Raw genomic sequence first — 23,895 nt, forward strand, 5'->3', positions numbered from 1 at the left:
TGAGGTGTGATCTGCAACTGCATCTCCGCACTGAGTGTGCCGGTGTGGCACTTTCTGATGATGGAAGCTATTCAGGTTTTTTTCATCAAGTGCTACCCAAGACTTCACATACAACCCCTTCTCCCCTCACTGCGGAATAGTAATGTAGCAGCCTTCTCTCTTGAGACTGATAGGACACAGCTGGAAGCAAAAGCAACGTGTATTATTTCACATCTATATCTTTATTTCTGTGGCTGTAAATGAGGGACATTTGGCAACGGAACATTTTAACCCTGGAATCCACCATCGAAATCCCTGCTTAAGAACAGCCCCCCTAACCCCCCCACGATTTTTTTTTGAGAGGCCATGTGACCTTTCCACCTGCGCATCCATCTTTCCGCACCACCCCAGGGAACGCCGCAGCCGGTTTTACGGCCGGTTTCCCCGTAGGCAGGGCTGTCCCTCCGCCAGCCCCCTCGTTCCCAGCATCTCCGCGCTGTATCTAGGCAGGCCGCCCCACCTTCAACGGAGCAGCGGGCGGGTATGGCGGGGCCCGGCGGGGCGGCAGCACCGCTGGTGCTGTACCACTGGACGCAGTCCTTCTCCTCGCAGAAGGTGAGGGCGGAGGGGGAAGGACGGGGGAGGACTCGGGGCTGCCTCGGCGATGGGGAGGGCGGGGGCGAGCCGCTTCGCCTGAAGGGCGGCTCCGCGGCGGGCACGGCCTGCAGGCCCCGGGCTGGGTGCGGGTCTGCAGGGAGTGTCCGTGCATCACGCTGGGGACGAGCAGGGCAGAGTGTGGGGCATGGCAAACAGAACCGGAGCCGGCCTGCCGGGTGGAGCTGGGCTGTATGCAATGCATTATATCTGCTAAATCTGGTCGTGTCTTTCCAGGTGCGCCTAGCCATTGCTGAGAAAGCTCTAACGTGTGAAGAACACGATGTAAATCTGCCCCTGAGTGAACACAACGAGCCGTGGTTTATGCGCTTAAATGCGTCTGGAGAAGTACCTGTCCTCATTCATGGGGAAAATATTATTTGTGAGGCAACGCAGATCATTGATTATCTCGAAGCAACGTTTGTAGATGGTAATCATATAGGCATTTCAATCTGTTGTCTGTCTCACATATACAAGTATCACGCAGCAGTGTTAGAGCTGGATCTGTGTCACTTTGTGATCGTTCTGCTCTTTATGGCAAAATCTTTATAATCCTGCAAATAAACATTCTGTGCTGGTGCTGGGTGGTATGGAACAAAATGCCTTCCTTTGATGTGATCTAGTCCCATCTTCCAGTGCGTTCATGAGGAGCTGTAAATAAACATGCTCTGTCTTTCTTACCCATTCTGGTTGCGTGGAGTAGAAAAATGACAGCACTGTGCTGTGCTAGTTCTGCTCCGAGGCTGCTGCAGAACAGGCTGTATACAACAGAACTGCACAACTGCCATTGTCAGACAGATCCTACTTTTCTGCAAGAAAGAAAGAATAATGTACAATAATGTACATTGCGGGTTAGTTCCAGAATAACTGTGGGGATAAAAAAGGAAGTAGAACACATTGGTTATTTTTGGAGACAAAAATGGAGTGAAGAGGTAAAAAGTAGGAAGAAAATACTTGCATATGGTTGCTTTTGACATTGCTTATGTCTGTGTTACTGGAAAATAGCCTTTCTCAATTTTGAAGAAAATGCATAGCTTTCTTTTAGATTGGAAGAAGGGAGCATTTTTTTGTGTTTCAGGGATTTGATGGTTCTGCTGTGGAGAAAACTTCACATGATGGGCAGTTCATACTGGTATTTTGGCCAAATTAGGCAAAGCGTGGATAGATTGAGGGCAGGGTAAAACTCTGTGTTGTGTGCAGGAATGATGCTATGGATAGGATTTCTGTAAGGCAATGTTCAGTTTTCACAGCACTGCAGCTGTAGTAGGGTTTCAGGTACAGTAGCTTATCAGAACCTCTGTTGTCAGAGTGTGGAAGAGTTGTTTGCCATTATCACCTGTCCCTAGAAGTACTGCAGAGGTCAAATCAGCTTTGATGATTTGAAGGCCTCTTAATTATTTACCTGTGTAGAATGCTGCACTCAAATGGGATTATTCAAATAACCAAAGCATACGTGTGTGTATTTTGCCAAAGTATTGAGTAAGAGTGGGGAATAGCAAAGCTCTCAATGGCTGTGTCATTCGTGGTAGCTGTACTAACTGAGGTAACTTTGGAAATACTGTTCTTATCAGTCATGTGGTTCTTCTGTTTTTAACTTTAATTTTGTATTGCAGAAGAAGTGCCAAAACTAATGCCGGAAGAAGGGAGCATGTATTATCCGAGGGTGCAACACTACAGAGAGCTTTTAGACTCCTTGCCTATGGACGCCTACACGCATGGCTGCATTCTGCACCCTGAGTTAACTGTGGACTCCATGATTCCAGCCTATGCTACAAGCAGAATCCGTAGTACGTACTGTTATAAATCTGAGTGCATATAACATAAGATGTTGGATTGTGTTCGGCTTGTGTCTTTAGTGTGTCTTAAGCAGGATACATTGAGCACGTTTCTGATTTTAGTTTCAGTACTCAATAATTTTTGTTTATACTTTTCGTTTTGTAGTCTGTTAGGATTTGAAAATGGGAATGAGGAGGTGTCACTTTTGAGATGTCCATAGAGTTAATTTTCCTGATGATGGAAAATATGCCACACAAAACAAAATGACATCTATGACAGCTGTAAATACTTAATTTCTGATCTTGTTCATACTTACAAAGAAGTTTCCAGGGAACAGCACCGGAAGTAAGTAGCCTATGTTCATCTGACAAATGGAAATCATTAAAGCTCAATTTAAACCCGTGTGCAAATAACACAGCAATATAGAATCAGGATAAAGGATGAAGCAGGGATCTAATAGAATCAATAGTAAAATATTCCATGGTTTCCCTCTAGTCAATATTTTACCTGGAGGACTTTTCTACACATACTCTTTTCCCGTGGAAAAATGTATTAAAGGATCATGTAAAGAAAATGTAAATGTAAAGAAAAATGTATTGGAGGAGATAACTGCAGGTTATGTAGCTCATTTCCCTGTGTATCAGAGAGCCTCCCTACATGAACCTGGTTTCAAACTCAGTAGTTTTCAGATGTGCTTAATTTAAACTCACAGCAAATAGTCTTTCAGTTCTCACAGCTCTTTTTTCTTCTCTTCTTGGATCTGGATACCTGAACTAGACTTTGTATTGTGTTCCCTTTGGTATCAATTATAGTATTTAATGCTTTATTTGTATTTTAATATTGTATGTATTTTCAAGGGCTCCATTGTTCCTTTAAGCCACAGAGTTTCATGAGGAATCTCCTTGTGCATCTGATTAATGATCATGACTTCAGTTTAATTTTTCAGAACTGTTTTCAGACTTGTAGCTTTCTCTATAAGAAACTTGGCTTGTACTATTTGTGAACTCTACCTTTTGCTTCAAATTATATTTCGTATCGGATCATACTGAAACAGATAGTGCTTGCTTAGGCTCACTTTAGCAGCCAGTCCAGACAACTGGCAATCGCTGCTATGCCTAATATGTAATATCATAGAAGATGATACTGTCTACCATCATTGAAGTACTACTTCTCATTTCTTTGGTGTGGTATTTTTACACAAACTACTAATAAATTCCTGTGAATTGGAGTGGATTTGGATAGCTTATGTTATTCCTTTTCAATTTATTTTTATTTTATATCAGGTCAAATAAGTAATACAGAATCAGAGTTGAAAAAGCTTGCAGAAGAAAATCCAGACCTTCAAGATGCCTACATAGCAAAACAGAAGCGCCTTAAAGTAAGAAAACATTTTGTATTCAAAATGTTTTGTATGCCCTTCATTATCAGCTTGTTGGTGTCAGATTTTTTCTGTCATTACATAAACATTTGTTTCACCTGTCATTACCAGTATAGTCATGCAATGGTTTAAACCTAAAAGGCGTGAAGCAGTCTATCCCCCAAATCAGCTACACGCTTCAAGTGTGTGCTGAAGTGTTGGACTGGTTCCACTGACTTCATGGGTAAGTAGATATCAGTGTTGGTGTTGGGATGTTGAGCACCCTAGAGGACGAGGCAAACTGTGCCATCTAACATCTATAATGTAACTTCTTTTGCTATCTGAATTGTTAGGAGTATCCAAAAGTTATGTGGGTAAAAGAGTCACATTTTATGAATAAGTACTGTAGTATGTTAAGTAGAAATTTATCTTACAAAAGTATGAACTCTATCCATTAAGAAACTAACATGTACGTATGTTTAGTCTAAATTGCTGGATCATGATAATATAAAATACCTAAAGAAAATACTGGATGAACTGGAGAAAGTTTTGGATCAGGTTGAGACTGAGTTGCAGCGTCGAAATGAGGAAACGCCAGGTAAGGAATTATTTTTGCTAAAACCTGTTCATGCTTGTGCTTGGGGTGACTGAGTAAAGTGGCTGACAGCACCATTATGGGTCTGTTTTAAATGCATCCAAAGCAATACTTTTAGCATACACTGATCTGACTTCACAGAACACATCAATACCGTTTAAAATACTTGTTCAGTTTGCTGCTGCTGTCAGTGAGTGAAAGTCTTAGTGCCTGATCACATTTTCAGTGTACTGTGAGTATAATTACCTGCACAATTTTGCAGTATCTTATAAACAAAACAAGAATAGCTGTAATTACAGAATGTTATTCTTGATGTTGTAGTTGAAGGACTCAGTTTACAATAATGCTCCTGACTTTAATGGTAAAAGCGGTTTATTTAAAATTGGGATCTCATTTAAATACCATAAGGACAGAGGGTGCTAGTATTTGTAGCATGTTCAGAATTAGCAATTTGTATAAGTGGTTTAATCATTGCACAGTCCTGCTCTCTTGAAAACCTTGAAAGTGTATACCTGCCATCTGCCTAAATGAAAGCTGAATTTTGTTTGAATGGGAATAGTCATCTTATTGAGATTCTGGTCCAACTCCCACTAATGCTAATAAAAATTCTTCCTCTGACTTCACTGGGAACTGCATGAAGCATCAGTCAATATCACCTGCATCTACTCAGGTCAATAATAGTGCATCTGGCTCTGTAAATAGCTGTTGTAATAATTATGAGTTATCATTAAGACAGTAGATTTGAAAAAGCAGTTGAAAATCTAGGTTAACTTTTCTACTGAATCAACAGTGAAAGAGTTTCAAATATTGGTTTAGCTCACACAGGGTGGTAGAAACCTGTTCAGCCAATAGTCTGTCGCCATTCCCAGCAGCCCTTTACTTTTTATGCTGCACAGGCTTTCCAATGAGTCGACTTGTATCATATTGATGAGCTTATGAAAACTGGCAGACCTTGTAGGATTTAATAAAACATATGACTATTAAATGCCTGTTTTAGTTTTGTCTGAGGTATTGACAGTTTGGGAGCTTGTGAACAGTGTTTTTATCAGTTGCTGGCTGATCTCTGAGCATCTGCTTCTCTTACTGCTCAGATCCCTCATTGCTGCTGCCACTGCAGACAGAGGCTTTCACATAGGTTACCTTCTTTGATCTTCCTTTCTGTCATCGTAATGCACTGGGTTAATTCCCAAATAGCCTTTCAGCAATACAGAAATAACTTAGCATTCTTCCAGACCTGTATAGCTGGTTGAAGTGGACCAATGGTGTCCTGTGTTGTGGGGTGCTTCCCTCAGATGGCAATTAACTTCAAAGAGATATTGCAGAATTTCACTTTTTCTGCAGTGGTGCTGCTGAACATTCATGCCAGTGTTTTTGCATGTCTTCTTTGTGGGAAAAACTATGAAAAGTTGCAGATAAGGAGGGAATAGCATAGTCCTTTTTGAGTGTGAATGTCCATCATTTCTGAAACATCTTGATGGTTTTGGGTCTAAGAGGCACAAAAGAAGGACGGGTAGCAGAAATTCTCTTCATGTAGAGCTGGTGTGTTTGGTGTACATTAGTCATCTAATTTGCTTCTTTTTGACTTGAAAATCTTCAGCAAGCTAGAAGCTATTGAATGAACTACCATAGAGGTATTTCAATTCAGACAAGATGATAAATTCTGAAGGCAAATAGTAGCTTTTCAGCAAAAGCTCGACAGCCTTCCTCCTTTTCTGCTCCTGTTTAATTCAGATCTGAGAAACGTACTCAAGGAAAATACATTTGCTGTTGGTTTTAATTTCTGAACCTGAAATGTGGTTCTTTTTTTACAAATGTAGGCTAGGCTGCTGAACCTAAGAATTTAGGTGATTTTGTGAACAATGGAGAGAGGGTATGATCAATATGGATTGGTAAAACGTTCAGATCTCAGCATAGCTGCAGTGTTGGTGTTGTTTGCTAGCGTTTTGAAGTAGCACTGAACTAGCCTATGCAGGTTTCTACATGTATTTGTACTTCTTCAGCTCTTAATTATTTATGTTTTATCTCTGATTAGAAGATGGAAGTCAGCCTTGGCTCTGTGGTGAATTCTTCAGTTTGGCAGATGTATCGCTTGCTGTCACGTTGCATCGGTTGAAATTTCTTGGATTAGCAAGAAGAAACTGGGGAAACGGAAAACGGCCGAACTTGGAAGCATATTATGAGCGTGTCCTGAAGAGGAAAGCATTTCACAAAGTTTTAGGACACGTCAACAATATATTGATCTCAGCAGTTCTGCCAACTGCATTTCGAGTGGCCAAGAAGAGAGCGCCCAGAGTTCTTGGCACCACCGTGATGGTCAGCATGCTAGCGGGAATGGCTTATTTTGCTTTAGTGTTTCTTCGGAAGAGATTTGCCAGTATGGTGTTATCAATTAGAACCAGACAAAATTATTTTTAGATCTGTTTGCCCTTAGTGATAAGTAGAGGCCATCTCTACTCCCCCAGTAAACTATACTCAATAAAATACAAGCATATAAGAAAGGTTATGTTTGTGAATTAGAACTTTGTCACAGTAATCATCCCCTGCAGTTGTATAATTGGATTGACAATATATTGCTGATATATTTGCAGAAAATACGCGTGTGGGGGGAAGGAGGGCAACAGGGGAGAGAATCGTCATAGAATCATAGAATGTTTTGGGTTGGAAGGGACCTCAAGGATCATCAAGCTCCAACCCCCTTGCAGAAGGCAGGGCCACCAACCTCCACATTTAATATTGGACCAGGCTGCCTAGGGCTCCATCTAACTTGACCTTGAACACCTCCATCCACAGCCTCTCTGTGCAGCCAGTTCCAGGACCTCACCACTCTCATAGTAAAGAACTTGCCTCTGATATCCAACCTAAATCTTCCCTCCTTCAACTTAAAACCACGTCCCCTTGTCCTGCTGTTGTCTACCCTTTCAAAGAGTTGGCTCCCCTCTTGATTGTAGGCTTCCTTTAGGTTCTGGAAGGAAGATACTTTCTTTTCAGCTCTGGAGGTAAAAGGGCTGAAATAGTATTTTGTAGAAGTGGTTAGTGTTTCTATCTCCTCTACCCAGTAGCTGACCTGATTATAATGTATTTAGTATCTGCAGAAATGTGACAGCTTTTCACTGTGGGTAAAACACATTACTGTGCAGAAACCAGCATTGTTAAAATACTGAAGACTTAGTTTAAATGCTCAGAGTAGGATTTGAGTGCTACATAGGCTCTGTGCCTTTCATGTATAAGTTGTATATCTCTGTACTGATGAATGTCTACTGATTTGCAATTGGATCTTTAAGAATGTATTATCAAGCAGCCTTTTAGAGCCACTTTTCCCCCAGTATGTTGCTCTTCCGGTAATGCAGGAAGAGACCTGAATGGCATATAAATATCTATGCTTTGTGGGCCACTTGAGTGAAATTCTTTAGAGGCATCAGTAGTCAGCAGATTCAGGACTTCTCTTGGTACACAGATGAGAGTGAAAAACTTGATAACTTGCTCAATACTCAGTGTCTTTTGGGCAGCCTTAGTGCCAGTCAGATACCTGGCTCAGCTACAAGGCCTGGCTGAGTCATGCCAAACTATCCCAGAGCACATATCCTACTTTCATTCCTATCCCCACCTTCTGTCTTGCTCTTGTGGTGGCTTGATACAGTTTTTTCCATATTAGTGTCCCACATTCACCCTCTTGTTCCCCCTTTGAGCACTGGCTGGATTTTGTTGCACGTGACTTAGCCATGTTAGCATTTGCATGAGCCCCTAGGAAATGTTTGCCCTCAGTGTTCCACAGCCAACTAGATAATGTATGCACAACAATGCATTTTGTAAAAACAATTTAAGATAGTCTGGTTGGGTAATTTATTTGAAGGTTTTTACCTTTTTACTTATAGAGAGTTATCATATTGTTGATAAGCGAAAAATATAGATTGGTTTGGGAATAGATGCAGATTTTTTTGCAAAGCTACAATCTTGTAGGGAAGGTGTAGAAAAACACCAATAATTTTCCATTGCTCAGTAATTATTAACAGATAGAAATGCCCATCTACCTGGAGGTAGACTTTGAATCATTTTGCAGAGAGAAAGCAGTGAGGAATTGCTGAGAATTCTTACAGCTGTTTAGTAAGTTTTCTGTGTTCTTTCTGGATGTTAGAAAACCTCAGAATATCTACAAGCTGTAGATAATTGTAGCAAGCAAAGAGTAAATTGTGGTGCTCAATCAGTGCTAACAGGTCTAAGTACATTGTATATCTGACACTGATGGTTGTGGACTCCCAATTACTTTGGAGCACCAAAAAGATTTACTTTACTTAAACTTTAACCCAACAATACTGTTGATGTTCCGACAGCTTTAACAGGGTTTCACGTTTGTGTATTTGCTGTTTGTCTACATTTAAAGTGTAACCAACAAATTCCACATAGTTAACAAACACAAGGTAGACCTTGTAACTTAATGCTTCCCTGGCATGTACTTATGGCTGGCCATCTGTACACTCTGATCAAGTCACAGTAATATTCAATATTTATGACAGCTCCCTGTAGGGTAGATTTAGATTTGATTTTTTTCCCCCTTTTTTCTTTTTTACGTGTGTAAGTTCTATTTAAGAACACACATTTCCAGGATTGTGCTAGTTTATACTAGCAGCCCTGTGTGCTGAAATATGGGCTAATTATTGATGAATCTGTGCAGTTTTACTTCCCCCCAAGCTTGATTGCTGCCCATCAGCTAGTGCTCATTGCTTTCCAGGATCTGTCGGTGTTGCTGGGAAGGACTGAATTGTCCACCAGGTGTCAGTGGTCCTCCAGGGCATGCCTCTGAGATGTACAGGAAACCATGAAGATTTCATGAACAAGCTGATGATCTCAGTGTAAGACAGATGACGGATGATGTGAGCACACTCATGAAACTAGTAATCTCAAGAGCCTTGAAACAACTGCTTTGGTCTACTGCAGGCTAGTTCTGTAGTATTTATAAGTTTAGCTTGTGAGTAGCTTCTATACTGATTAATTAAGACTGCCTAACGGAGAACAAAGTTTAAGTGATATTTCAGATTAAAGTGAATGCCCCTAAATAGCAATTAAACTTGTCTGCAGGAATGAATACGGATAAAACTTGCTGAGAAAAGTTTGGGTCCCTAGTTTTAATAAAGTTCTGTTCAACTAAGGCTACTTACTTTCACAATCCTGAAATACAGTGTGCAACAGTGATTTCTGTACAGGTGGCAGCAAAAGGCTTATCCATGATTATATTCTCAAAATGACTCAGTGAAGAGTACGTTTTGTGTGGATTTTGTAAGTTTTCTTTTCAGCCTGCCTTATTTTCTTTGCTCAGTACCTCTGATACTGTTTATATTGCATACGGAGTCTTCTCATTTTCACTTACTATTTGCTCTCATGCATCAGATAACATTTCATATAATGTCTTTATATGTGGGACCAGCAAATAAACTTAGATTCTGAGACTACTGTGTAGATTGGTTTATGTATTCTTTTGCATTAAAACAAAGCACATTTGAGGATTGTACAATATTGCTATGAGTAGTCTGAGGCTGTTCAAGGAGATAAGCCTTTGATATTTGAAAACTGATCAACATATTGACCTGTATGTACCTGCAAACAACAGCTTTTGTCTTACATTAAAGCAATCTGCATTAGATGATCTTTCTTCTTAAGCAGAGGAATAAATAATAGTACTCATGGACTGCATATGCATTCAGTGTTTAGGAAGTCAGCAGAGCTGCTATAATCAGACAGCTGACAGAGCTTGACTTTAAGGATATTATGACACGTTTGGTTTCTGGACCAGCTTTGAGGTGACCGTGATGTTAACATGAACCGGAATTACATGTGGAGCCCTTGTTGTGAAGAGTTTTTATCATCTAAACAGAAAAGAAAAACAGAAGTGAATGGAAAGATAAATATGGAGAGTATAAACAACTTTTCTAAGTTTACACAGTCATACATCCACTGTTGCATATCACAATGTATTTAGTTGTTTTCAGTATTAATTTCAGAGAAAGGAGTTACTAGAATGTAGAGAGCAGATTGGCATGCTATGCCCAATTCCCAGAGTAGCAGGAGGTATCACAGAATCACCAAGGTTGAAAAAGACCTCCAAGATCATCTAGTCCAACTGCCTAGTTAATACCAGTATTTTCCCACTAAACCATAGACCTTTTCTTTATCCTCAGTGGTTGTGTTCCCTGCTCCATCTAGTGAAAGCTGGAGGTTCTCCTTAACCCTGCTCTTAATGCTAATGAATTTGTAAAAATGGAAATGAATGGATCTAGCTAACTAGAGAATGCTCTGTTCTGCATTAAGGCACATGATTGATTATTCTTTACTGAGACCTCCTCAATAAACTTGTCTCATTGTTTAGCTGATGATAAACAAAAAGTTGTAAGGTTGTGCTTAGGCAATTTATAAGATGTGCTGAGGAAATTAAAGGCATGTAGAAAAATCCTAAGGAAACATGCTTTTTTTTCCTCCCTGTGCCTTTATTTAAAAGGAAATTTTTAGTTTTGGTACAGTATCAAGACAAAAAATCAGGCATTCAAAATGCAGGAAATTCCAGAAGCCAGAGTTCTTACAATACTATTAACTCACTCATACAGTGCTTCAGCAGCATTTCTATTTCAGTTTTTCATTCTAAATTATAATCATGGTGTTTTACTTAATGTGTTATTAAATGTGTTGCACCACGAAGGAGTTGAGCTGTATTCGTTTTTGTACTGCATCAGCATTAATGTTACTACATATTTAAAATAGTCATGAACAGTTGTATAAACACGTGTTGTGTTAGCTAATACACAATAACGTAATTCCATTTTGCTTTCAGATTCTTTAGGTATATATTTTGTGTAATATCACTTTTTGTCCATCTCATAGTTATTCTGCTAAAAACAGCTAATTGACAGTTATGTATATTAATATTTCTCCTTGTAGAATCCATATGGAGAAGGAATTAGTCTGACTGTTAGTATCACTGAAATAGTTCTGCATAGGTAAGTGTTACCCTTCTCACTATTAATACACACTAAGACATCAGCTGCTGTCTGTCCTTTGAATGCATCATAGCAGCATATGGTAATGTCAACACTGCATCATTAGTTGACCATCCAGGTGAAGAGCTGAATTCTAGGCTTTTTGATTGAAGGAAGAGCTCTACCTATTGAGGAACTGTTGCCATCTTGAAAATGACTCATTTAGGACTTTATTCTGAAAGGTTGCCTGCTTTAAAGTGCTTAAGCAGATGGTGCCTCTGCACAACAGAAAAATAGATCATTCATGGGGCCAGACCAGGTGTGAGAGGACCACTACATCTGTCATGTAGTGGTTGAGACACTGACTTCATGCAAAGTTAAGTCTTTTTCTCCAGTTTAACGTGAAGTTGATAAAAGTCAAAAATAGAATGAAAAGCTCCCCGTTTGTAAATACATGCCTTATACAGTAAGATGCAGAGTAGGCTCCTGTTCCTGACTGTTTTATAAGCATAAAATGTATCCAGATTTGGAGGAGTGTGTAGCAAAAGGTGTGATAGAGCATTCTGCTAGGATAGGAGCGCACTTAGAAAGGTATTAGTCAAGATTTAGTTTATAAAACAATACAGGAAAAAGTAGCTACCTTTGTCCAAATATGATGCCTGAATGAGCTGTACACACTTTCATCCACTCCAAAACACAAAGGCAGAAGCCATTACAAGTTAAAGAGGAACCAAAGTTGACCAGTGTTGCAGAAATGGGAGTACCAAGATTTCAGTTTATAACAGAGCCAATTAACCTGTTACAGAGAGAATGAAAGCCGCACAATACTTTCCTGAAATAAAGGATATAAGCACAGATTAAGCTTTTGAAAGCTGTTTAAACTCTTAATATGGGCAGCACGCACTGAATCAAAAATATTGTAATATGGAGTTATTTTTGGAATAAAGAATTCTTTTAAAACAAGTCCAAGAATGTATGCTTAGGGCTGATTCCAGAACAGCATCATAAATTTTTTATTCTTTGGTTTTGAAATAGAACCAAGAAGCTATAGCTGGCTTCATTTTTCTGTTGTGCAAATTTTGACTGATATAAAGAAACTTCATCAAACAAAAAGATAACAAATTTTCTCATATACACACTCATATATTAGAAGTGAAAATAACTGTGTCCAGTTAAGAGCAGCTTAATAGATAAAGGTTATGACTATTCTTGGTTGTTCTAAGGAATTCTCAGGATTCTTTTGCATAGAGGGAAAGATGGAAATCTTCCTCAAATGGCTGAAAAAACAGCAGAGCAGCAACATCATCTGAGACTGCAGTTGTTCGTTTTTAGTGTGGAAGTGGAAATCTGGCAGTAAGAAATTCATTGCAATCCTCTGGTCTTGTGTGAAATGTGGGAGGAGAAGCAAGCTAAACTTCTACCCTAACACAACTGGCAATGCTTAAACTCAGAAATCACTCACTGTTGGGTAGGTGGATGCCCAATATGTCCTGAACATCTCTGTTTAATTTGGAATGACAGGATCTATGAGTGTTTACTCAACCTGTATTGCTAATAGCTGTATCTATTGTAAGCCCAAGTATAATGCTTTGGTAAAGGCCTACATATTGAGACCTGGAATAAGGAAATAATTCATATATTGTGTTTATATTTCTTTGGAGAAAGGCTTAGATGTGTATTCGTGAAGAAAACATATCTTGTTCTTAAAGACACAGGTGGAAAAAAAGACCATAGGATTTTGTGAGGCTAAGTGTTATAAGGCTGAATTATTTCTGCTTAACATTCACAAGACAGTCCAAGTCAGCCTTTTCAGAGCAGGAGCAATGAAGACAAGGCACTAGTCAGATCAACTACAAAATTGCTTTCATACATCTTTACTTAAAGAAACAAATATTATCATTTAAAGACTAAAGATACCTTGTTTTCTCAGAGTAACTGCCTTGAAGAAAGACTGGAAATATTTTCTTGGTCTTCCGAACTTCAAAAAGTCTTTTGCCTCTTACAGAAGATCATATTGCATAAAAGAAACACCAAGAGAACTTTCTGCAGAGCAAGGACTGTAGAGAAGAGACAAGAATTACTCAGCAAGAATTAGATTTGAAATACAGGGTTCAGCTTAATTGGCACCCCCGTATTATGGGTGCAGGAGAGAAAATGAATGGGAAAGATAGTTATGGAAAGTCCGAAACANTTGCATTAGCAGGCTGATTACCCTAAAATTTATGCTTTTTTCCTGCTTTTGTTTTTTGAATAAAGAATATACTGTGCTTGATGATAGAAAGCTACACTGCAATGCATGAACAGTGTGGAAGAGAAGGAATCACAAGATGTAGTCTTTTGTTAAGCATGTAGGGTCTCTGCTTATTGTGTGTGAGAGTTTATTTGAACATTCTGTTGGGGGTTCTACAAGCATTATTACATGGCTCACTGATGCATTAAGTGACGATTCTGTTTACTGAGTTGCTTTGTATTTCAGCCAGAGTTTAAAACATTAACCCAAAACAGTGCTAACTTCCATGCTTAATTCCATTAATGATTTATTAGGTATTAATAAATTCTATGGTTTTGCATGTCTTGAAATTAATCTCACTGCATACCTTGCCTCAAAAGTAGTTTTGTCCTGCTACACTGCAGCCCTTCATATTGTGTTTGTTTGTGCAGGCGTGGTTCTAACCTGGGCTGGTTGCCCTGTAACCTGCAGTCCCCCAGACTACTGCTGGCTGCAAACACTTCCTATAATGTTGCATCTTGTTGACAGGCAATTTTGGAGCAGGAACAGTCATTGTCTGATGTTAGCATATCACAATTATATGTTGCACTTCAGCAGTGATGGGCATTTGGCAACAGGAAGGAGCATAACAGGAGTAAATGAGGCTAATACTCTAATAATAAAATATTTAATTCTTTGTGTCATGAATAGAAAAAAACAGGAACAGAATGCTTCCTTACTTTCACAGTTTTACCAGAGCTGGTGTAGTCCTAGCTTTGACTATGGGAATAAAATAACTGGGGGAGGTTGGAGTCCCCTGAAAAGAAGAAAAGAGACAAAATCTTAGACAGATGTCCATTTTTATTTTTCCTTATGAAAGAATTAATTTAATGTTATGTATTAATCACTGCTGCTGTAATTTGCATTTACAGTGCTTTGAGTGAGGACAAAGTGATGACTGGCTGCCAAAATGGTTTAATTCAAAGTAATTGCTCGCTGAGGTTAAGAAAGTAAGGAATTTATCAAGCTTTATATGCTCTAAAGCAAGGTTCTTGGTAATAATAGCTACTTGGCATTAGCTGTAATTGATATGACAGATACTTTTGGTATTTCCTAACTTTCCATGAGGAAAATATAAGCATATTTATAACTTCAGTTTCCTTCAACACTGAAAATTTCTTGCAGTAACATGTGAAGGACGATGCCAATTCTCTAGACCCTAAATAATGGAGATCCATTTATGACTGTGAATACTTCATCTGTAGCATAATGGTCTTTGCCTGACTGCATATGAGAATATATCAGTCTAATTATCAAAGGTATTGAGAATTTAAAGCTCCCGCCTAACTGTGAAAGAAGAGTGGGCCTCTGCAACCAGTCTCATGGTTGAAGTACATATTATTTAGGTACATACGAGGCAATTCATGTAGGAATAATGTACAAAGGTAAAGTTCAGAAGCAGGTCATTTTCACACAATAAAATTCCTTAAACCACTTGCAGATAATTGGCATACCTGATGCAATGTGTTGTGACCATTATCAGTCTGATGGAGTGACAATTTATCCAAAGTTTCATTTTAAATAGGCTCGTGAAAACCTTTTTCTTTTGTAGCTGTTCCATCATTTTCTGTGTTTTATTGTTTGAGACTCATATTCCGAAAATCTAAATATTAGATTGAACCTTTACTAGTTAGTTCACTCATTACCAACTGTAATTTTCTTATTCGCCGAAGTTGCTGTGGAAGCCACAAGGTTCAATGTGACTCCTGAAAACATTTTAAAAAATAATAAGTAGTAGTTGTTCACTCTGGCTCTTACTGTTCCAGAGCTTCTCCACCATCACCAGATGGAAAGTTCAACAGAAGCGCAAGTACTTGTGCAGTTTTTAAATTAGGGTTTTTCACTTCTGTTCTTGCAATGCAATATTGAACTCAGTACAGATTTAAAAAGGTGCAAGTTAGTTGTTTAGGAACGTGTATTTCTGCTTTCCTTATACTGGAGAAGAGTCCATTAAATGCCTACATATATTATTTTAGTGTGGTTCTTATTCTTCACCATGCTACATGAGGGTGAATACAAATGGAATTTTCCTTTCTATCCTAGCTGTACAAAATGTTTATGGGGTTTACATGATTACACTTGAAGTTTTGCTGAAGTGTTTCTGTTGTATCCAGCTTTACCAAAAGGGGCTGAGTACAAGTACTTGGTTTATGGTCAGGAGTGTTTGAGTAAGGTATTTGCATAATTTTCTCAAGAGGCAATGACTTTTAAGAAAACACTAGATGGTTTTCCAAATTGTAGTATCTCTGTTTGAATATGAACCTTTCTATCTGTGTTTAAAACAGAAAGTTTTCATTCATGATAAATTGCTTGTCCTTTGTTGTGTGAAATCTGACAGATACAGTGTGTATAAGGAAGATGAGGATGTACGATTTCTAAATAACTCTTTTCCAGGCCTGTATCAGAAGCAGCCCACCAGAGAATGAAGAATGAATGTATACTTCTGCTCTATATTTCAGCTAATATTATCTACTGATAACTTTTGTTATAATTAGCAGCTAGAGTCAAGTGTCGGAGTGACATCCTGAAGAATGAGACTGTCCTATCTGTTGCTTACTTCACATTCACAAATAAAAAGAACATTCTGAGAACTTGTCTAAATATGTCCTAATATTTTGCTTTTAGAGTTTTCTGACAGGTCTCCCCTCAGCTTTATGCCACAGCTAATGCCTAATCAATTTGATATTCTGGAGTTTCAGAGTACTGCTTCCCCTGTTTGTTACAAAGAATTTTGACAAGTCCATTTCCATTATTCATCTAAGGCAAAGAACAAAGTGGGCAGAACTAAGAGCAGACGTATCACAAAACACAAGTCATGTTTTGTCAAGTGCTTTTTGTTACTTTTTCACTTCTTTAATTTATGACTATTAATTTATTTAATTTACATTTCATGTCTCCCCTGGAACTCCTCTATTTCCCTGTTTCTAACAAGTCTTCAAACCAGTGCTTTAAGCTTATGGTTTTTGAGGCCATCCTCAACTCCTCAACTGTGGAGATCAAAGATCAAAGGCCCAGAGGGCAGAAATTCCTTGTTTGTACACAGAAGTATCTCTATCCTTTTCCACAGTCTCAGGGTTTAAATTGTTACCATAGAAAATACAAATTTCAGTTTATCACCCCTAATTGTGCCCTCCTCCTCACACAAGACCTCTTCTGTTTGTCAACCTATTCTGTAAGGCTGTATCTTAAAAAGAAGTGTGGCTTCTTGGTCCAATGTTATCTATTTCAAAGCATCTACTGCAGAATCTCACTTCTCCAATTATGAAAATTTGTAATCTAACTAATTTCTGGCTATCATGGCTCAGTCACACCCCATTGTTCTTGTGCTAATAATACTGTTACAGTTTAAGCAAGTTTTCTTTACCTTCATTATGTATCTATATATGAAGAATAATCAGTCTATGATGACAGCAGAGCAAAATAGTAGAATAAAACTAGTGTGTTTTACAGGAGAAAAGAAGATTTCTGCAGAATGCTTTACCCTATAAATTTTTTCCCCAGAAGTTAGGTTGATAAGAAAATACCTGTTCTTGAAGCTCCTACTTGCAGGTGTATTTTCTACTTTAAAGTCTGTTACACAGGAGAATGCAAGAAGTGCAAACAGTATTCAGTGCAAAGACAGCTTTTTCAGAAACTTGATAATAAACTTAATAATACTTGCAAAAAAACCCCAAAAGCAATAAAGCAAAAAAACAACTGAACATGCAAACAGCAACAACAACAACAACAAAACCCAACCAACAAAAACCCACAAAGGAAAAGAAATAAACAACAGAAAAAGAAATAAAACCATCCCACAAAACTCCTAAAGCTGCTTTTGGGAAATCAGATTAGTCCAAATGAATTGTTAGTAGAGATAGATAAGGAAACAGTGATGCCATGATGCTGTTTATTTATTGCCATTTAGATTTTATCTTGGAGCAAAATATGTAAACAAACACACAAATCCAACAGTTTTGGAATTAAATACAGAGCAGATATTAAAACTGTAATTCCCGTTGATAGAGGGAACAATATAGTCAGAAACTTAAATTAAGTTTGAATTACCAGCCATCTGTATTGCTATAAACACTCTTGCTGCATGCAGAAATCCAGTCACAAAAGGATATTTCTAGTTCAAGAGTGATTTCTGTAAGAAAAACACATTTATTCATCGCATTTATTTTATATTGTTTTAATTATCCCAACAATATGATCATTCAAATAAAGGCATTCTTGACCATGAAGAAAAGCGTGATGAGTGATTAAGATAAAAAATGTCATTTCAGAGTCTACTTTCTAATGCTTCCTTCTTGCCAAGGAATTGACATCATAGGTGATGCTGGCAGCTTTGGAATATCATACATCATCTATGACAAAAGAGTTTCCGTCCTCGTTTGACAACAAATACTAATAATGTGTAATTAATTACTAAGTTTCTATTTTCTGTATTATTAAAAAACATTTAACAAATCCTCATAGCAACACTCTTCTCATTTTTCATGAAGAAAAAAAGAACAGGCTGATGAGGCACTTTACATTTACTTGGCCAGCAGTGTCATGTGCTCCACTCAGGGCATGGTTACTTGACTGCTCCCCCTTGAAGTCCCAAGTGCCATCATCTGCTAAACTATTTGCAGCTGCCTCCCATCCCCTCCTGCCCTCTTCTGAGGCCACTGGGGATCAGCTGGGGATCAGAGCACTGTTCCTGCCCAAGCTGCTCAAGGGACTTCCAGCAGGGCTATGGCTGGAAGACCCCTTCCTTCATAAGCTGTGGAAGCTGGGTACACAGGGTGGTACTGGGAGTGCTGGCTTGTGACTTCTACCTGCCTTACAGACCTTTGCTTTATCCTTCAAGTGTGCAGAGGGTTATGGACATCCAAGACCACCACTGCTCAGAAGGAAGGGTTAAGCCAGCACCTTCGCAAAATTGTTGAGGTGGGAATGGACCTCTAAGTCCATCTTGTCCAAGCCCTGCTTAAGCAGGAGACTCCAAGAGCAGGGTGCCCAGAACCATGTCCAGGCAACTTCTGGAGGTCTCCAAGGAAGGATGCACCACAGCTACTCTGAGCAACTCTTAAAGTTCTCAGGTGCCCACACAGTAAAGAAGTGCCCTCTTTCTCCCTCTTTGAAATCCATAAGTGGGGAAAGCACAAATAGAGGTAATGAGGAGTGGGCAGATGCTGGAGGCAGAAGGATTTTCAGAAGTGAGAAGAGTGCAATTTGCTTCTGCTGTTTGATCCAGCCATTTGGCAGGGTTGTGCAGGCCATGAGCACCAGGGCATGGGCAGCAGGAGACTGCAGGGACAGCTGTGTAGGAGGAAGCACTGCCCTGTGTCACCCTCAGACAGATCCTGCTGGCGCTGACTGACCTGAGCACCTGGCCTGGGCCTAGGCATTGGGCAGTCAGAGGAAGACGTGGGGCCCTTCATCAAATGTATTTACAAAACCACAGCTACAATCAATGCCAAATAGTAGGAAGCTTTTAAGGCCTTGATGTGGACAAGGAGAGGCTCCTTCCTTTCCCTGCCAGTGGAACTAGTCACAGTGAAAAGGCTGAGTTGCTCAGTTTGAGGGAGTGTGCTATTTAGGTCAGCGTAGCCTTCAAAGCAAACAAACCAAGTCACAGAATTGTGGGACAAATGCCTCAAAGTTTGATCATGATTGTATTTAGTTCATTGGATTGAAAATTTATAGCTCAAACTCATTAAAACAGAGATGACTGGCAAGGATCTAGTGGTCAGAAATCTATAATATATGGATGAACAGCAAATCAGAAAGAGCTGCTCCAGTTCTTTTGTTGTGCCAAGCTTTTCCCCCTTTGCATGTACAGAGGAGAAAGCTTTTATTTGCTAGTTAATCTTCCCATTTCTTTGCTATCTATATTCTAGAAAATGCTAGATAGTCCTGTTGTATGCAGAACAGATTCCAAATTCAGCTGAGTTCAGTGGGTGCTGAATGGTGTTTCCTATGCCACAGATCATTATTTCTCCTTTTCTTTGTTGCTTTCGTGTACACTTGTAGTCCCACTTCCCATGACACTTTGTCCTTTTTCCTCTGCTACTCAGACTCTCTTCATTCTCCCTAGGTGATTATTTGCCTTCCTCCCCATCCTCAAACTCCATTTCTCTTTTCACATTTAGTCATAACTTTATTATTACTTTTGTTTCATGAATAGTACAAGTTTAATTATATTGATGATGGTGATTTTAATAAAATATATCTTAGGTATAATAACAGGTATGTGACAGGTATAGTAAGATAAAATTAAATTTAGCAATTAGTTTTTATGTATTATTAAATAAAATGTATAGATAGAGCAAATTTATTATTTGTACGTTACAGAGTAAATCACAGTATCTTCTTCAATATGTGAATATTTTGGTATATCTGTTGTTGAAACATTAAATTTTAGAATCTATTGTAAGTAAACATTTTCATCTATGGAGCTAGTGGAAAATTCCCATTTTCATTGTCTTAGAAAAACCATAAGATATATTTCAGTGTAGAATGTAAGAAAATAGTCTTGGTTTGGAATTCATTTGAAGACCGCACTTTCATAAGTGTCTTAATGTTATTTTCTTTTTGTGTTCCAGAACTGTAGCCATACATATAATCTCTCCCCTCCAAGAGGAAAAGTAATATTTCATTTTAGTGGAATATAACTAAGTATTTTATGCATTGTATTTCGTTTAGTAATGCATACACCTTTTTCTCTGCATTTCAGTAAACTGCTGGTGCTTTTCACTGTCTGTGTAAACTTTACTAACAACACCCAAATCTTCCTTTGAGTATGAGAAATTTTTTGTTTTTGGCCTTCCAAAACAAGCTTGAAAGCAGACTGTGTTGCAAGATCAATGAGTAGTGAACCAAACATTTTCATGCAGTTGCACTAGAGTAGTACAGGAAAATGCCTTCCCCAGAGATATCCTACCATTTAACCCAAATAGAACAGCTATTTGTATTTACCCCTGGAAGACCTCTAATGTTTTGTCAGTGCAAATGCTTTGAGACAAAAAATATCATTTTAAAAGTTATTTATTGTTGACCAAGAGTTTTCATGCTACTTTTACTGTTTGACTGATTAGTAGTAGTAGGAAAAGTCTGAAAGTGAAACATGCCATATGGTTTCTATCGTAATCCTGTAACACTGAAGCCCTTGCAAAGTAGTAAACACATAGAAGATTTGACTTCTTAAATTCTGATTAACTTAAATATAGTTATTGTAACCTATTTCCTTTTGAGAAGATTATAAACATTAGGATGAGGTTGGGTATATCAGTTGTAAATTAAACATGAATGTTACCTGAGAATGTTTGCAGTTTGTGCAAAATGCTCCACCATGAGATAGGAAGGAGGCACGGAAGCAACTGTTTGCTTAGTTTTTACATTAAAAAAATCCAGTTAATAAGGTATGACCAGAAGTGATCATCTGTGTTTTGGGGTGAAATCAGAGTGAAAGATGAATGCTCTTCTAGAACATGGCTTTGAAATCAGAGTGTGCCAGAGAAAGTCATACACTTATAGGATAAAATGAAACATCAACTTCCTTATTCCCCCTTCATTTCTTTCTTCCAAATCATGTTTAGAATTCACTGAATAACTTATTTGACTAACCTGTACCTGTGTACTTAGACATCATTTTTTTGGGAAATAGACAGTCCCCTGCTTTGCTAATTTGCCTCAGTAGTTAATTGCACTTTTAAAAATTAAGACTTGATTTGATACATATTTGAACTATGATTGTATCCCTCCATATGCAAATAAGCCCAGCTGCACTTACCATCACATACAGCTAACTCAATTGAAGGAACAATAAACCAAATAAATGCTTGTCTTTAAAGACAGTGGCTTCCGTGTGCAGGTCAAGCTCTGATATTTGTAGTGATTGATGAGGAGCTGGTAAAATAGTTAATGAATACACTATATTAACGTGACTGTTGGTATGGCTGTTGGGTTATTCGTGCGCTTAAATACTGGGCTGTAAGAAAAACAAACAAGAACAGAAGAATAGTCAGAGATAAGACAAATCTTGGCACACATTTAAAGATAGTAAGACAACGGCAGCAGACCTAGGGATTTTATATGTACTGCCTTGACCCCTCCACTTAGCTCCTTCTAAGGAAATAAAACCCCAGTAAGTTCTGGGAAGAAGAAGAACCAGGCAATTTGTTTTAGCATTTGTTTTTTTGAAGTCCATTTTGTACTTTGTATGTGGAATCAAGCCAATGAGCATCAAAGAAAGGAGGCTCTATTAGGTTATTCTGCATCACTCTCTTGTCTTGAACAAAGGCCTAAAGACTATTCCTAGGAAGGAAAAGAAGTTAAGTTCATGGTAATTGCTCTGAGAAAAAATCCCAGCTGACAATGGTTTGTAGTGGAGGGACTTTCAGAGGTAGAAATGGTTTCTTTGTGCTTAGCAACTCAATTTATTTCTTTTCAGTGTACTTTTAAGTCTCCTCTTAAGCCTATATAAACTTTTGCATTCACTATCTTATGTCAAGTAATTCCATGACTAAAAATAACTTCATAACTTCATAACTTAAAAATACACAATGTATAAAAATAGTTTCCTTTTGTTTGTTTTGAATCTCCCACTTGCTGTCTTTATTCACATGCCCTTCACACATGCCTGGGGAAAAACAGTGAAAAATTACCTTTTGACAGCCAATTCCACAAATGTGGAAAACAATTTAAAGCAAGTGTTTCTGTCCTCATCAGGACCTCCAGACACTATGAAAGTACATAAGCAAAAGACAGAGCTGCAGGTTTTCATTTAACACAGACGTACTGATTAACCTTAATTGGACATAAATACAATAATGTAATTTTGAGGTATGACTAACAGAACTATAGAATCTGCTTCCAAGAATGGTATAAACCGGAGAGCTGATGCATAAAGAAATACCTGAAAAATGATCATAGAATCATGGCATGGTTTGGATTGGAAGGGACCCAAAGATCATCCAGTTCCAAACCCCCTGACACCCACTAGATCAGTCTGCCTCAAGAAACCTCTTTTTCATATGTGTTGCCTTGTGTAAGGTAACCTAAAGAACTACGTCCATCATTGAGAATGTGCATCTGACGGCCCCATGACCAAGTTACACGCTGATCACACCAATATGGTGAGCTGTAAAATGGCGTTTAATGAACCGTGTGAGACCCTTATATAGGGCTCCAATTTCAGCCTCATACATATACATTACCGAGCACAGGGAGGCCTATCACGTTACATCCCGTGAGTTCGTGCCGCCTAATACATCACATATGACCCGACTTGAAGAAAAAGGAGCATATAATACACCTCTGGCTTTATCAGATCCATTAGCCTCTTCTTGATGTCCTGAATGTGGGTCCCAGCAGGCAGCAAACCTCTCTAGAGAGATTATCTGGGCAGCAAATGGGTACCTCAGTGCCTCTCAGTCAGGAGTCCCCAGTTAATAACACCCCCCACTTTTTTTTATGTCCTTGGTTGGATCAAGTTAATGTGATTGTCCTCTCTCTGGTCCAAACTTCTAGACATGCTCTCTTCTCTTTTCAACCCCAGAGTCTTATATCTGTTGTTTAAGGTCACTTTTGGGGTGAGAGGAGACTACTCCTTCCACTTCCTGCAAAGAGTAGTGTCCAGTCTCCCTCGTTCTTGTATGGTCTGTCTCCTTGAGGTTGGAAGATAACTCAGCTTCTTCTGCCCGTGTCTCTGTACACCATGCACCAATTTATCTCTCATATTACTGAAAACTACACTACCCAGTGATTTTCTCACACAACCCGGTCACCTGCTTAAAAAGTTTTCAAGCTGGACACATTTGCACCCATTATACCCCCCTTCCCTGAGGCCCTCTAACTCATAGGCAGGTCATTAATGGCTCTTGGTTATGCAAGTGTAACTTCACAAAATTCAATAAAGTCAGTTCACATTTCCACCCATAAATATGATTTGGTATAACTGAATGACTTTGCTCATATTCTTTTACTGTAGTGTCAAGGTATCACCTTACCTTCCATCTGACATTCGAGATATCAGCTGCAATGTCTGTCTGCATCAAAGATCTGAAACCTCTTCACATTAGTCTAGTCTTGTTAATTAAGTCAAGATTTATAGTGGAAAATCACCGTTCCCAAAATATTCAGTGACACCTGCTGAAGCGATTAAGTCCTGCACTGAATTTAAGGAAATGGTTTCTTCTTTATTTTGTGGGTGATATATTTAGTCCTTACTAATGACTCCATCTATCTTTGTGGTTTTTTTTTAACGTGACAGCCTGGAAGAGTCAGCGCAATGTATACTAGTTTCACTGATCTGTATTTCTCTGAACCTTAT

The 23,895-nt window shown here is 38.7% G+C and overlaps 1 protein-coding gene and 1 long non-coding RNA gene across 3 annotated transcripts; one reads left to right on the plus strand and one right to left on the minus strand.

Moving 5' to 3' along the window:
- The first annotated feature begins 346 nt into the window (after positions 1-346).
- Positions 347-9,812, plus strand: GDAP1 (ganglioside induced differentiation associated protein 1). Of its 2 annotated transcripts, XM_015855797.2 has the most exons (7): positions 347-594; positions 871-1,063; positions 2,247-2,420; positions 3,693-3,787; positions 4,250-4,364; positions 6,394-6,674; positions 9,088-9,812. In XM_015855797.2, the coding sequence occupies exons 1-7, from the start codon at positions 523-525 to the stop codon at positions 9,157-9,159; spliced, it is 1,002 nt and encodes a 333-aa protein (XP_015711283.1). In that variant the 5' UTR covers positions 347-522; the 3' UTR covers positions 9,160-9,812. The 2 variants fall into 2 exon arrangements, with proteins under 2 accessions (XP_015711283.1, XP_015711282.1); XM_015855796.2 differs by lacking the exon at positions 9,088-9,812 and having other exon boundaries at positions 348-594; positions 6,394-6,864.
- On the minus strand, positions 8,064-12,456 carry LOC116652973. Its single transcript, XR_004306253.1, has 2 exons — positions 11,964-12,456; positions 8,064-10,219 (listed from the first exon to the last, which is right to left on the minus strand). It is a non-coding gene; the product is annotated as an uncharacterized LOC116652973 (long non-coding RNA).
- Between the last annotated feature and the right edge of the window lie 11,439 nt (positions 12,457-23,895).

Source organism: Coturnix japonica, chromosome 2 (assembly GCF_001577835.2).
Source record: "Coturnix japonica isolate 7356 chromosome 2, Coturnix japonica 2.1, whole genome shotgun sequence".
NCBI lineage: Eukaryota > Metazoa > Chordata > Aves > Galliformes > Phasianidae > Coturnix > Coturnix japonica.

Coding starts and splice junctions, on each gene's coding strand:
- GDAP1 (XM_015855796.2), top strand. CDS start 523: ATGGCGGGGCCCGGCGGGGCGGCAGCACCGCTGGTGCTGTACCACTGG. Junction 595..870: donor AGTCCTTCTCCTCGCAGAAG/GTGAGGGCGGAG, acceptor GTGTCTTTCCAG/GTGCGCCTAGCCATTGCTGA. Junction 4,365..6,393: donor TCGAAATGAGGAAACGCCAG/GTAAGGAATTAT, acceptor ATCTCTGATTAG/AAGATGGAAGTCAGCCTTGG.